We start from the raw sequence: 15,000 nt of genomic DNA on the forward strand, positions 1-15,000 counted from the left end.
TGTCAGAAGACGAAGGACGGGTGGGGAAGGATGAACATAATGGAATGTCAGAACAGGTCAGCTCCATATATGGAGATCTAAGGGTTTGAGGTCAGATGTAGATTGGCCGGCCGGCTCCATAGATGCAGAGCCCGTCTTCTCAGAACTGAGGAGATGATTGGTCGTTGATGAAGTAGGTGGTGAGTTGACCTTTGCCCTTTACGTGGACCACTCCCCTCAGTGTGACGCTGTAGCCCAGACTCTGGACCACCTGGGCTGTCTCCTCTGTCACCTGACCGGGGTCAGAGGTCACAGAGAGGGGGGGGGGGGGGGGGGGGAGAGAGGGGGGGTCAGAGAGAGAGAGAGGGTTTTACTTGTATTTCTCTTTTAACTTAAAGTTCACGTCGATCAATCAATCAAATGGTCAACATTATTATTATTGATGTGCTCTTGAACCTAAGAAACTCTATGTCTCTCTCTCTCTCTCTCTCTCTCTGTGTCTCTCTCTCTCTCTCTCTCTCTCTCTATGTCTCTCTCTCTCTCTCTCTCTCTGTGTCTCTCTCTATCTCTCTCTCTCTCTCTCTCTCTCTCTCTCTCTCTCTGTGTGTCTCTCTGTGTGTCTCTCTATATCTCTCTCTCTCTCTCTCTCTCTCTCTCTCTCTCTCTCTCTCTCTCTCTCTCTCTCATCTGTATCTTGTCCTCTATGTCTCTCGCCCACCTGTATCTTGTCCAGTACTCTCTCTATGTCTCTCGCCCACCTGTATCTTGTCCAGTTCTCTCTCTATGTCTCTCGCCCACCTGTATCTTGTCCAGTTCTCTCTCTATGTCTCTCGCCCACCTGTATCTTGTCCAGTACTCTCTCTATGTCTCTCGCCCACCTGTATCTTGTCCAGTACTCTCTCTATGTCTCTCGCCCACCTGTATCTTGTCCAGTACTCTCTCTATGTCTCTCGCCCACCTGTATCTTGTCCAGTACTCTCTCTATGTCTCTCGCCCACCTGTATCTTGTCCAGTACTCTCTCTATGTCTCTCGCCCACCTGTATCTTGTCCAGTACTCCGGTGCTGTCCATCCTGCTCGCCACGTTCACGGCGTTCCCCCAGATGTCGTACTGCGGCTTGTGTGCTCCGATCACCCCCGCGATCACCGGCCCATGGTTTATCCCTACAACAATAGATACATTATGAACACCCCCGCGATCACAGGCCAGTGGTTTATCCCTACAACCATAGATACATTATGATCACCCCCGCGATCACCGGCCAGTGGTTTATCCCTACAACCATAGATACAGTATGATCACCCCCGCGATCACAGGCCAGTGGTTTATCCCTACAACCATAGATACATTATGATCACCCCCGCGATCACCGGCCCGTGGTTTATCCCTACAACCATAGATACATTATGATCACCCCCGCGATCACCGGCCTGTGGTTTATCCCTACAACCATAGATACATTATGATCACCCCCGCGATCACCGGCCTGTGGTTTATCCCTACAACAATAGATACATTATGATCACCCCCGCGATCACCGGCCTGTGGTTTATCCCTACAACCATAGATACATTATGATCACCCCCGCGATCACCGGCCTGTGGTTTATCCCTACAACCATAGATACATTATGATCACCCCCGCGATCACCGGCCAGTGGTTTATCCCTACAACCATAGATACATTATGATCACCCCCGCGATCACAGGCCAGTGGTTTATCCCTACAACCATAGATACATTATGATCACCCCCGCGATCACCGGCCTGTGGTTTATCCCTACAACCATAGATACATTATGATCACCCCCGCGATCACCGGCCCATGGTTTATCCCTACAACCATAAATACATTATGATCACCCCCGCGATCACAGGCCAGTGGTTTATCCCTACAACCATAGATACATTATGATCACCCCCGCGATCACCGGCCAGTGGTTTATCCCTACAACCATAGATACATTATGATCACCCCCGCGATCACCGGCCAGTGGTTTATCCCTACAACCATAGATACATTATGATCACCCCCGCGATCACCGGCCAGTGGTTTATCCCTACAACCATAGATACAGTATGATCACCCCCGCGATCACCGGCCAGTGGTTTATCCCTACAACCATAGATACACTATGATCACCCCCGCGATCACAGGCCCGTGGTTTATCCCTACAACCATAGATACACTATGATCACCCCCGCGATCACAGGCCAGTGGTTTATCCCTACAACCATAGATACATTATGATCACCCCCGCGATCACCGGCCAGTGGTTTATCCCTACAACCATAGATACATTAACCCATTTAGACCTGAGGACGATTCTATAAATGTCTTCTAAATCCTGACAGTTTTCTGAAAAATCTGTTTCTATATCAGTCGTTCTCTAACAGGAACCCCAAACATATGTAATTGGTCGCCGACCGATGTTGTTCCAGGGACTGTTACAGTCCCTTTTAATTGAACAAAACATTCTATATAGCTGTGTCATTTCCGTTGCTTGCCAATTTTGACACTGACGAAGGCCTGCGCGCCGAAACGTGTTTGTCAAAACAAAAACAAAGACTCTTACTCGACTGGATGTGCGGATTTTATTCATTTTCTATATGTTCCAGGGACCCCCCAAGAAGCAAAGATTTGAGTTAAAAACGTTCGTTCTGAAAAAATGGACCCCCAAATTGACTCCCTCAAGGACCCCTGGGAGTCCCTCAGGGACCCCTGGGGGTCCCTCAAGAACCCCTGGGGGTCCCCAGACCAGGGGGAGTAGACTAGAACTCCCTCAAGGACCCCTGGGGGTCCCCAGACCAGGAGGAATAGACTGGAACTCCCTCAATGACCCCTGGGGGTCCCTCAAGGACCCCTGGGGGTCCCCAGACTCACCGATCCTGAGCTTGAAGCTGTTGAAGGAGTGAGTGTTGATGAGCTCCAGTTTGCCCATCAGTGCAAAGGCAAACTCCACCATGCAGCGCACGTGGCTGTAGGACGTCTCACACTCCTGCAGGGGGAGACAGAGGACACGGTTCACTGACATGCAGGGCGCAAATAATATAAGCACTAGTGTAGTCTAATAGGACAGTGCGGTTCCCAAACCTTTTCATGTCAAGGACCCCCAAATTGACACAAATTAGCCCCTTTTGAAGAGATATGCCAGAGACCCCCATAAGAGAAGATTTTTACGGTTCTAGCAGTGATTCTCAACCCGTTTAATTTCAAGGACCCCCAGTTTGACATGCATTAGTCTACCGACCCCCATTTAATGGCATTTCTATCTCTGGGACCCCCAATTCATATTGTAAAATCAATGTTGATTTAACTCTGAGAGTGTACAAATGGAACCAAACGGACCCGTACGTACACTCTCAGAGTTAGGGTACACTCTCAGAGTTAGGGTACACTCTCAGAGTTAGGGTACACTCTCAGAGTTAGGGAACACTCTCAGAGTTAGGGAACACTCTCAGAGTTAGGGTACACTCTCAGAGTTAGGGAACACTCTCAGAGTTAGGGTACACTCTCAGAGTTAGGGAACACTCTCAGAGTTAGGGAACACTCTCAGAGTTAGGGTACACTCTCAGAGTTAGGGAACACTCTCAGAGTTAGGGTACACTCTCAGAGTTAGGGTACACTCTCAGAGTTAGGGAACACTCTCAGAGTTAGGGAACACTCTCAGAGTTAGGGAACACTCTCAGAGTTAGGGTACACTCTCAGAGTAGGTACTCTCAGAGATAGGGTACACTCTCACAGTTAGGGAACACTCTCAGAGTTAGGGAACACTCTCAGAGTTAGGGAACACTCTCAGAGTTAGGGAACACTCTCAGAGTTAGGGAACACTCTCAGAGTTAGGGTACACTATCAGAGTTAGGGAACACTCTCAGAGTTAGGGAACACTCTCAGAGTTAGGGAACACTCTCAGAGTCAACTGCTCGTCCGTTTGTTGGTTGAGTTGTCTTCTTGTATGAAGCAGCAGAAAAGCACATACTTAACAAACCAAGTGATTGTGACAGACATGGATCCAACCTTCCTCTCCTCCCCAGGAGGAGAGGAGGTCAGTCCTGAGAGGGAAGGAGAACCAACCTTCCTCTCCTCCTCTCTAGGAGGAGTGGAGGTCAGTACTGAGAGGGAAGGAGAACCAACCTTCCTCTCCTCTCCAGGGGGAGTGGTGGTCAGTCCTGCGGCAGCCATGTACGTACTGCCAATGGTCTTGATCTTCTCCACGGAGCTGAACTTGGGCTTGGACAGAAGCTGTGAGGGAGAGACAGGAACATTTAGAGAGACCAGAATGGAGAATGAGACATCTAGTCTTCATACATGTCTATGACCATGGGCACGTTCGGAAATAGCGCACTGAGCGCACTGTGCAATGCAAACTAATAGGCGAGTGCGCTCCCAGTGCGCATTTCCGAACGCACCCCAGATAAAGAGACCGACAGGGCAATGAAACCAAGGTAAACGACAACAGGTTGGGTGACCATGGTTATAGAAAACTCCTTGCTACAAAGTGACTATAATATATAGGCATTTTTGGGCCTTTTCTGCCTTTATTGATAGGTTGAATGAAGAGAGAGATGGGGGGGGGGGGGGGGGGAGAGACACGCGGCAAAGGCCATCGGGAGTCGAACCTGCGGCATGCCGTCAGGTTGGCTCAGCAGCCTAGGTGCCCAGACGGTTGAGCTAACCGTCCGGGGCCTGTACCAAGATATTCTAGGCTATTATTATACCACTTGTAATCCTTGTTTAGTACCCCTAAAAGAGAGAGCCAAACTTGTTTGGTACCCCTGCTGGGAGAGCCAAACATCGCCTGTGGGCGGTATAGTACCTCGTCAACATGGCCTGTGGGCGGTATAGTACCTCGTCAACAGGGCCTGTGGGCGGGTATAGTACCTCGTCAACAGGGCCCGTGGGCGGTATAGTACCTCGTCAACATGGCCTGTGGGCGGTATAGTACCTCGTCAACAGGGCCTGTGGGCGGGTATAGTACCTCGTCAACAGGGCCTGTGGGCGGTATAGTACCTCGTCAACAGGGCCTGTGGGCGGTATAGTACCTCGTCAACATGGCCTGTGGGCGGTATAGTACCTCGTCAACATCGCCTGTGGGCGGTATAGTACCTCGTCAACATGGCCTGTGGGCGGTATAGTACCTCGTCAACATGGCCTGTGGGCGGTATAGTACCTCGTCAACATGGCCTGTGGGCGGTATAGTACCTCGTCAACATCGCCTGTGGGCGGTATAGTACCTCGTCAACATCGCCTGTGGGCGGTATAGTACCTCGTCAACATGGCCTGTGGGCGGTATAGTACCTCGTCAACATGGCCTGTGGGCGGTATAGTACCTCGTCAACAGGGCCTGTGGGCGGTATAGTACCTCGTTAACATGGCCCGTGGGCGGTATAGTACCTCGTCAACAGGGCCTGTGGGCGGTATAGTACCTCGTCAACAGGGCCTGTGGGCGGTATAGTACCTCGTCAACAGGGCCTGTGGGCGGTATAGTACCTCGTCAACAGGGCCTGTGGGCGGTATAGTACCTCGTCAACAGGGCCTGTGGGCGGTATAGTACCTCGTCAACATGGCCTGTGGGCGGTATAGTACCTCGTCAACATCGCCTGTGGGCGGTATAGTACCTCGTCAACATGGCCTGTGGGCGGTATAGTACCTCGTCAACATCGCCTGTGGGCGGTATAGTACCTCGTCAACATGGCCTGTGGGCGGTATAGTACCTCGTCAACATGGCCCGTGGGCGGTATAGTACCTCGTCAACATCGCCTGTGGGCGGTATAGTACCTCGTCAACATGGCCTGTGGGCGGTATAGTACCTCGTCAACAGGGCCTGTGGGCGGGTATAGTACCTCGTCAACAGGGCCCGTGGGCGGTATAGTACCTCGTCAACATGGCCTGTGGGCGGTATAGTACCTCGTCAACAGGGCCTGTGGGCGGGTATAGTACCTCGTCAACAGGGCCTGTGGGCGGTATAGTACCTCGTCAACAGGGCCTGTGGGCGGTATAGTACCTCGTCAACATGGCCTGTGGGCGGTATAGTACCTCGTCAACATCGCCTGTGGGCGGTATAGTACCTCGTCAACATGGCCTGTGGGCGGTATAGTACCTCGTCAACATGGCCTGTGGGCGGTATAGTACCTCGTCAACATGGCCTGTGGGCGGTATAGTACCTCGTCAACATCGCCTGTGGGCGGTATAGTACCTCGTCAACATCGCCTGTGGGCGGTATAGTACCTCGTCAACATGGCCTGTGGGCGGTATAGTACCTCGTCAACATGGCCTGTGGGCGGTATAGTACCTCGTCAACAGGGCCTGTGGGCGGTATAGTACCTCGTTAACATGGCCCGTGGGCGGTATAGTACCTCGTCAACAGGGCCTGTGGGCGGTATAGTACCTCGTCAACAGGGCCTGTGGGCGGTATAGTACCTCGTCAACAGGGCCTGTGGGCGGTATAGTACCTCGTCAACAGGGCCTGTGGGCGGTATAGTACCTCGTCAACAGGGCCTGTGGGCGGTATAGTACCTCGTCAACATGGCCTGTGGGCGGTATAGTACCTCGTCAACATCGCCTGTGGGCGGTATAGTACCTCGTCAACATGGCCTGTGGGCGGTATAGTACCTCGTCAACATCGCCTGTGGGCGGTATAGTACCTCGTCAACATGGCCTGTGGGCGGTATAGTACCTCGTCAACATGGCCCGTGGGCGGTATAGTACCTCGTCAACATCGCCTGTGGGCGGTATAGTACCTCGTCAACATGGCCTGTGGGCGGTATAGTACCTCGTCAACAGGGCCTGTGGGCGGTATTACCTCGTCAACATGGCCTGGGGCGGTATAGTACCTCGTCAACATGGCCCGTGGGCGGTATGGTACCTCGTCAAAGTCTGCTATGATCTCGTTGAGCAGACGCAGACATTCCAGGCCGGCGTTGTTGGCGGAGCTCTCGCTGTAGAAGTCCTTGTACTGAGGCACGGAGGCGAACATCACACACACACACTCACAGGACTCGCTGTACAGGTCCTGGAAGAGAGAGAGAGAGAGAGAGGACAAACATCACACACACACACTCACAGGACACGCACACGGCGCTGACAGTGGCAGATATTACACAACAACACAACACGGTGAATGCCGCGCTGTGTTTCATGGACTGAAACATGTCTTGTTTCACTGCTGTCTGTTGAGTGTTTCTGCATCTAAAACAAAGACAGATATACCATTACGGTAACCAGTATTTTATACTTTGTTTTGGGGGAAAAAAATGAAAAAAGGGAACAAGTTAAAAATAAATTAAACAATAACAAAACCATTCACAGGAGGCAGGCTCCTGAGAATCATGCTTTCTAAGGTGTGATTCGGGGGCCCTAATATAAGGATGAATAAATCAACATCTTAATACTGTCCAATACTTAACCCATTTAGTCCTGACGTCGAAATTTTAAAAAATGTCTTCTAAATCCTGACAGTTTTCAGAAAAACCCATGTTTCTATGTCAGTGGTGCTCAAACTATTTCATGTCAAGGACCCCCAGAATTATATGTAATTCATGGCCACCGACCCCCATCTGAAAATATGATGTTCCAGGGACCCCCCAGAAGCAAAGATTTGAGTTTAAAACGCTCTGAAAGAATATATATATTCAAAGATTTGCGCCACATTTTTCAAAAATAGCAGATCTACAAGCTCGTAGTGCGGCACTCGGTGCCGCGCTACGACACATTCACACACCGACGGTGGCAAGCTCACACCGACCGACTCATTGGAGGCAAGGTGGGGTTCAGTGTCTTGCCCATGAAGGACACTTCGACATGTGGACAGGAGGAGGTGGGATTCGAACCGCCGACCCATGGATCACTGGACGACCTGCTCTACCTCCTGAGCCACAGCCGCCCTCTACCTGGGTGTGTTTGACATTGGTGTGACCTTTGACCTGTACCTGGTTGTGGATGTTCTTGACGTTCATGAAGAAGGAGGCGACGTGCAGCGGTAGGACGTTCTGGAGGAGGAGCTTGTTGACGTTCTCCATGGTCTCGATGCCCTCGCGCTCCGTCTGGAAGCAGCACTGGAGCAGGAACTCTACCCGGCAACCCAGCTCGTCCTGGGGGAGGAGGGGGCGGAGGGAGGGGGAGAGAGAGAGAGAGAGAGAGAGAGAGAGAGAGAGAGAGAGAGAGAGAGAGACACAGAGAGAGAGAGACACAGAGAGAGAGAGAGTGAGAGAGAGAGACACAGAGAGAGAGAGATGGAAAACTTGCGATTTTTGAACATCCAGTCTATAGAACTTTATCCAAGGCGCTTTACATAGATTGTGCATCAGTTCTCCCATTCACACACACATTCACACACTGATGGCGGCGGAAACCATGCAAGGCACCAACCTGCTCATCAGGAGCAATTAGGGGTTCAGTGTCTTGCTCAAGGACACTTCGACTTCGACTGGCAACCTTGCGGTTCCCATCCAGCCACCCTACCCCTGAGCCATCCCCACCCCTGTGCACAGCATCTGCACGTGGACACACACACACACACACACACACACACACACACACACACACACCTTACCTGTCTGATCAATAGCAGGCACGTGAAATAGAAGACGAAAAGCCAAACCCCAGCCATGATCGTTGGCTCCTTTAGCACGCCAGGCCTAAAGCACACACACACACACACACACACACACACACACACACACACACACACACACACACACACACACACACACACACACACACACACATGCACGCACGCACACAGACACACAGACAAGACTTGTAGGCATTTTGTTTCACTGACGACGATACCCCACTGTAAGCAGAGTGGCACGCCAACCCCCCCCCCCCTCCTCACACGACTCTTCTTCAGTGTCACTGTGTGTCAATCACTGTATCCCCAGGCAGACAACCCCCCTCCCCCCACCCTATACACACAACACTACCCCTGAATAAAACATGATAGTACTCTCTCTTCCAGTCATCCCGGTTCTCCATACATCTGACCAGCTCGTTGGTGCTTTGGGCTCCTGCGTCATTCCTGAGTAAATCACCTATGTTAATGTAGGACGTCCTCGTGAGCGGTGTCTTTGGCAGTGTCTCTGCTAGTCTCATTCTCCTGGTGTCTTTGGCAGTGTCTCTGCTAGTCTCATTCTCCTGGTGTCTTTGGCAGTGTCTCTGCTAGTCTCATTCTCCTGGTGTCTTTGGCAGTGTCTCTGCTATAGTCTCATTCTCCTGGTGTCTTTGGCAGTGTCCTGCTATAGTCTCATTCTCCTGGTGTCTTTGGTAGTGTCCTGCTATAGTCTCATTCTCCTGGTGTCTTTGGCAGTGTCTCTGCTAGTCTCATTCTCCTGGTGTCTTTGGCAGTGTCTCTGCTAGTCTCATTCTCCTGGTGTCTTTGGCAGTGTCCTGCTATAGTCTCATTCTCCTGGTGTCTTTGGCAGTGTCTCTGCTATAGTCTCATTCTCCTGGTGTCTTTGGCAGTGTCTCTGCTAGTCTCATTCTCCTGGTGTCTTTGGCAGTGTCCTCTGCTATAGTCTCATTCTCCTGGTGTCTTTGGCAGTGTCTCTGCTATAGTCTCATTCTCTTGGTGTCTTTGGCAGTGTCTCTGCTATAGTCTCATTCTCTTGGTGTCTTTGGCAGTGTCTCTGCTATAGTCTCATTCTCCTGGTGTCTTTGGCAGTGTCTCTGCTATAGTCTCATTCTCCTGGTGTCTTTGGCAGTGTCTCTGCTATAGTCTCATTCTCCTGGTGTCTTTGGCAGTGTCTCTGCTATAGTCTCATTCTCTTGGTGTCTTTGGCAGTGTCTCTGCTAGTCTCATTCTCCTGGTGTCTTTGGCAGTGTCTCTGCTATAGTCTCATTCTCCTGGTGTCTTTGGCAGTGTCTCTGCTATAGTCTCATTCTCCTGGTGTCTTTGGCAGTGTCTCTGCTAGTCTCATTCTCCTGGTGTCTTTGGCAGTGTCTCTGCTAGTCTCATTCTCCTGGTGTATTTGGCAGTGTCTCTGCTAGTCTCATTCTCCTGGTGTCTTTGGCAGTGTCTCTGCTAGTCTCATTCTCCTGGTGTCTTTGGCAGTGTCTCTGCTAGTCTCATTCTCCTGGTGTATTTGGCAGTGTCTCTGCTAGTCTCATTCTCCTGGTGTCTTTGGCAGTGTCTCTGCTAGTCTCATTCTCCTGGTGTCTTTGGCAGTGTCTCTGCTAGTCTCATTCTCCTGGTGTCTTTGGCAGTGTCTCTGCTAGTCTCATTCTCCTGGTGTCTTTGGCAGTGTCTCTGCTAGTCTCATTCTCCTGGTGTCTTTGGCAGTGTCTCTGCTAGTCTCATTCTCCTGGCTGCTACTTTCTGGCTCACCCCTTGGCATTCCCTCATACAGGATCTTGTTGGTAACATGTGTACTCTTCTTGCTGATGTTACTGTACTGTGTACTGCACGCAACATTCTGGTGTAGCACCGTCTAGAGACTTCTGATGATAGTTCTGATGAAGGTTTTACAATCTGCGCTCTGAGCGACAGACAAAACACATGAAACTGAACACACTGCTGGCCTGACGGGGAAGGACAGACGGACGGACGGACAGACGGACGGACGGACTAATGACCGTCTAGTGTTGTGTAGACACTAGTAGACTAGACAGTGGGTGAATGATGTGGAAAGTGAGACGTTAATTAGGTACCGGTAGGTATAACTTTCTCTACCTCTCCCTCTCGAGTTCAAGTTCATTTGTGACCAGATTTGACTGAGAGACTGCCGTCGCGCAAATTCCAACTTTTCACCAGACGAGAAAAACTTTTTTTCTCCTTTTTTTTCAAAAATGAGTTAATAGCACGGGCAGACTCTTCACATACTAGAGCATGTCTGAAATAAGTGTCAGAGCTGAAATCGACATGTAAATATGAAATAAATGCTTAAACATGTAGCTAGGTGTAATGTTAGAGACCACAGAAGTGAACCTTTCAAGCCTGTTTTCTCAACTCGCTGTTTTCTGCAAGACATCACTCTATAAGCCATATCTCCAAAACGGGTGGGTCGAACTGAACAACCAATATGTCAATTTGAAGCCATTATTCTCTGCTTTCATATAACATGAAAAAAAGAAAAAAATCCAATGGCAGTCCCTCAGTCAAATTTAGTCACATTTGTCCCCACCAAGGTGAGCGGTTTGTGCTGCTGCAACATGTAGCAAATACTGAAATTAAATTTGGTTTCTCTTACCTAATTTTACTTCTAAATCTACAGAGCTCTCCATGGTTTCTAAATCTACAGAGCTCTCCATGGTTTCTAAATCTACAGAGCTCTCCATGGTTTCTAAATCTACAGAGCTCTCCATGGTTTCTTACAGAGCTCTCCATGGTTTCTAAATCTACAGAGCTCTCCATGGTTTCTAAATCTACAGAGATCTCCATGGTTTCTAAATCTACAGAGCTCTCCATGGTTTCTAAATCTACAGAGCTCTCCATGGTTTCTAAATCTACAGAGCTCTCCATGGTTTGGGTTAGGGTTAGGGTTCTAAATCTACAGAGCTCTCCATGGTTTGGGTTAGGGTTAGGGTTAGGGTTCTAAATCTACAGAGCTCTCCATGGTTTGGGTTAGGGTTAGGGTTCTAAATCTACAGAGCTCTCCATGGTTTGGGTTAGGGTTAGGGTTCTAAATCTACAGAGCTCTCCATGGTTTGGATGAAACGTGCGATGTTCGCGGAGGTCTTTTCTAATTGATCCGGTGATAGGTATAGGTATAGACAACCAATCAGAAACGCATGTAATCATCTTAACACTCCGAACGCCCAGGACGAAGTTTGTCTTTCTATTAGTAACGCCCGTCGCATGGCTGTATAGCCCAGGCGCGCCTCCTGGGCTCTCCTCGGTGACGCGCAAGAGTGAGGCGTCATCGAAAAACTCCCTCCTCTGTTTAGCTGATGAAAACGAAAATCTTAAAACGTTCATAACTCGCGATCCAGATGTCGTTAATATAAAAAGACGGGATGATTTATCATCCCGTCTTTTTCTGAAAGAATATCCTGTGTTAGACGGTGCTCCGCGGTCCAGTCGCTAGTCTCGATAGATTTATTCTTGTCTCCCGTTGTTGTCGATCGACTCTAGAGCGGTGTGGCTATTGTTAGCTGCTACACAACATCATGAACTTCCGGCCGGTCCGTCCGGAAAAGGCGTCCGTGTTTATAAATCGACTGGGCGCATGAATGTAATGGATTAAATAGTTCCGGGCAATTAACAAGTGTTAACAGATCCAGGGGTCCTTGACATGAAAAGGCACCAGATGTCGTTCCTCCCGAGAGCGTACAAGCTTTACCAGAAGTAATAGAAACTTTTTTAGCGTTGATTATTTGTTTATTGTTTTTTAATAGAGCGGTCCTCTTGTGTCTCACTATGTAAGGAACATCATAATTCATACTGTTATGCAATGATGTTTTTCAAATAAACTTGAAACTTGAAAAGGTTTGTGAACCACTGCTGTGTAGGAGTCTCACCTGGAGGGGGCGTCGTAGAGCAGCGTGACGAGGCAGGAGGACCTCTGGGCGTAGACACAGAGGAACAGAGCCAGGTACACCACCATGGACAGGGTCAGCAGCAACACCTTCACGGACATACACGTCCTCACGAACACCAACACACCCAGCATGGCCAGCAGGCTGCAGTATATGTAGTACTGGGAGAGAGGAGAGGAGAGGAGAGGAGAGAGGAGAGGAGAGGAGAGGAGAGGGGAGAGGAGAGGAGAGGAGAGGAGAGGAGAGGAGAGGAGAGGAGAGGAGAGGAGAGGAGAGGAGAGGAGAGGAGAGGAGAGGAGAGGAGAGGAGAGGAGAGGACGACACATAGGCCTAATGAATTAAGGTCCGACGTTGTCGCCTGGATCAACGACAGGTCTGCTCATGACTCATGAGGGGCGCGACAACGCAAAAAAAACCGAGTGGTGCAACTCCGTGTGGGGGTCCCCGGAACATCCAGACCCCCAGGGACACACTCAGGGGGCCAGGACGGTTCCTGGCGATCCGCCCCTCGTCCGAAACGCTTGAGAAATGACAGAGTTACCATGTGGGGGTCCCCAGGGGGTCCCTGTACTGTACTGTACTGTACTGTACTGTACTGTACTGTACTGTACTGTACTGTACTGTACTGTACTGTACTGTACTGTACTGTACTGTACTGTACTGTACTGTACTGTCACAGCCGAAATCATCATATATACAGTTAACATGTGTGTGAGTGTTACGCTGCGCAACAGTGACAGTTGGCGGCGAAAACCAACCAAACGCTATTTTCGTGCTCGGACGCAGCCAGCCACACATAGCTCCGCATAGGAGTGGTTGCACCCCTCAAAAAAGCTAAACAGAATCCAGGTCTGGTCAGTCGCGGCGGGCGTGTGCAGGAAACGAGCACGCGCGCACAACAATTTCACGGGACCGCGCCCACGTAAATACGCTTGCGTTATCGCCCCACGACTTCTCCGAGCGTACAGGAGGAAAAAAAGCGCCGGTCTCATTGAAAAGGATTGGACGGGTCACATGACTCACAGGTACCGTGTAGAGCTTCATAGCCTCCAGCTCCGTCCTGTTGTGGGAAACGTTAACACAGCCGTTTCCTGGGATGAAGAACTGAAACGACAGACAGACAGACAGACAGACAGACAGACAGACAGACAGACAGACAGACAGACAGACAGAGCAATAGATGATGGATGAATGGATGAATAGACACATGAGAACAAAGTAATGAAATAATGGCGAGGAACGAGGAACGCTGGAGAAGAGAAAAACTCACAAAGTTGAGGACGGCCATGAGCATGGTCATGAGCAGACAGACGCTGACCACCAGCAGCCGGAGCGCTGCCCTGGTGGAGACCCCTCTGGAAATCCCCGTGACCCACTGCATGCTCAGAGGCATCTTAGACTGCCACCTCTGAAACACAACATATACACATACTCACTGCATGCTCAGAGGCATCTTAGACTGCCACCTCTGAAACACAATATATACACATACCCACTGCATGCTCAGAGGAATCTTAGACTGCCACCTCTGAAACACAATATATACACATACCCACTGCATGCTCAGAGGAATCTTAGACTGCCACCTCTGAAACACAATATATACACATACCCACTGCATGCTCAGAGGAATCTTAGACTGCCACCTCTGAAACACACCATGTAGGAAAATATATATATACCCTGTATCAGAGACCAGTGGTTCCCAAACTTTTTCATGTCAAGGACCCCCAAATTGACACTTATCATGCCTGCGGACCCACCATTTGAAAAGACATCCATGCCCAAATATGGGGTCCCTGATGTCATACTTAGATCACCGGTATGACACGATTCAATCCATCCAGCATGATATAAAAAAGCACTGCAGCCTCAGAAAGAGTGTGTGGTTGAATCCAACTAATGTTCAGGGATCCTAGCTTCTCCAAGACTCATCTCTTCACCACAGATCTCTTCAAGAGCTCTAGAATCTAGAGCCGTACTTCATTGGCTGTCCTTTTCTTTTGCTCTTGTGCTCTTCTACAGAGCAGGAAAACAACAGGTTTACTTCAGATCACCATCAACTGTCGCGTTAAGAAAGGTTTTCCTGGACGTTGCACCAGAAAGGATCACCAAAGCAAGGTAATCATGTTGCTGTAGCAGTGAGACACGAGCTGTACTACTTTGGAACGAACACCGACAAGAATGATCTGCAGTTTGATGTGCAGGTCTTCAACACAGTGACTTTACGCTGGAGGGAGTTGGCCCCAGTGAGAACTGAGTTTTCTTCCAGGCGCTACGGCTGCACAGCTGTGCTGATTGGCTGTCTACTTCTGGGGAGGGAGGCCCTACAGCAAATACAACAAGCTGCACAGCAAGCTGCTGTATGGCTTTGATGTCGACGCCCACGGGTGGCTCAAACCACAGGTGGCTCAAACCACAGGTGGCTCAAACCACAGGTTTCTGGGACTGTTCCAGAGGGGAGGCACAACCACTCAGCCTGTGTCTTGGGGAAGGTCATGTATATTCATGGAGGACTCAGCGGACAGAATGGATACACTAATGACG

General features: G+C 50.0%; 1 protein-coding gene across 1 annotated transcript in view; it reads right to left on the minus strand.

Moving 5' to 3' along the window:
* Positions 1-139: 139 nt before the first annotated feature.
* LOC306914472 (adenylate cyclase type 2-like) overlaps positions 140-15,000 on the minus strand; it is a gene marked incomplete at its 3' end in the record, with an annotated part of 53,000 nt that continues 38,139 nt past the window's right edge. Inside the window, exons 13-22 of the mRNA XM_079491508.1 lie at positions 13,724-13,861; positions 13,477-13,557; positions 12,436-12,614; positions 8,531-8,615; positions 7,908-8,069; positions 6,845-6,991; positions 4,114-4,221; positions 2,863-2,977; positions 1,018-1,142; positions 140-271 (exon numbers count right to left, since the gene is read on the minus strand). Coding sequence (XP_079347634.1) covers positions 140-271; positions 1,018-1,142; positions 2,863-2,977; positions 4,114-4,221; positions 6,845-6,991; positions 7,908-8,069; positions 8,531-8,615; positions 12,436-12,614; positions 13,477-13,557; positions 13,724-13,861 — 1,272 coding nt within the window. The remainder of the gene's footprint in view (positions 272-1,017; positions 1,143-2,862; positions 2,978-4,113; positions 4,222-6,844; positions 6,992-7,907; positions 8,070-8,530; positions 8,616-12,435; positions 12,615-13,476; positions 13,558-13,723; positions 13,862-15,000) is intronic.

This window comes from Electrona antarctica, assembly GCF_951216825.1.
Source record: "Electrona antarctica genome assembly, chromosome: 21".
NCBI lineage: Eukaryota > Metazoa > Chordata > Actinopteri > Myctophiformes > Myctophidae > Electrona > Electrona antarctica.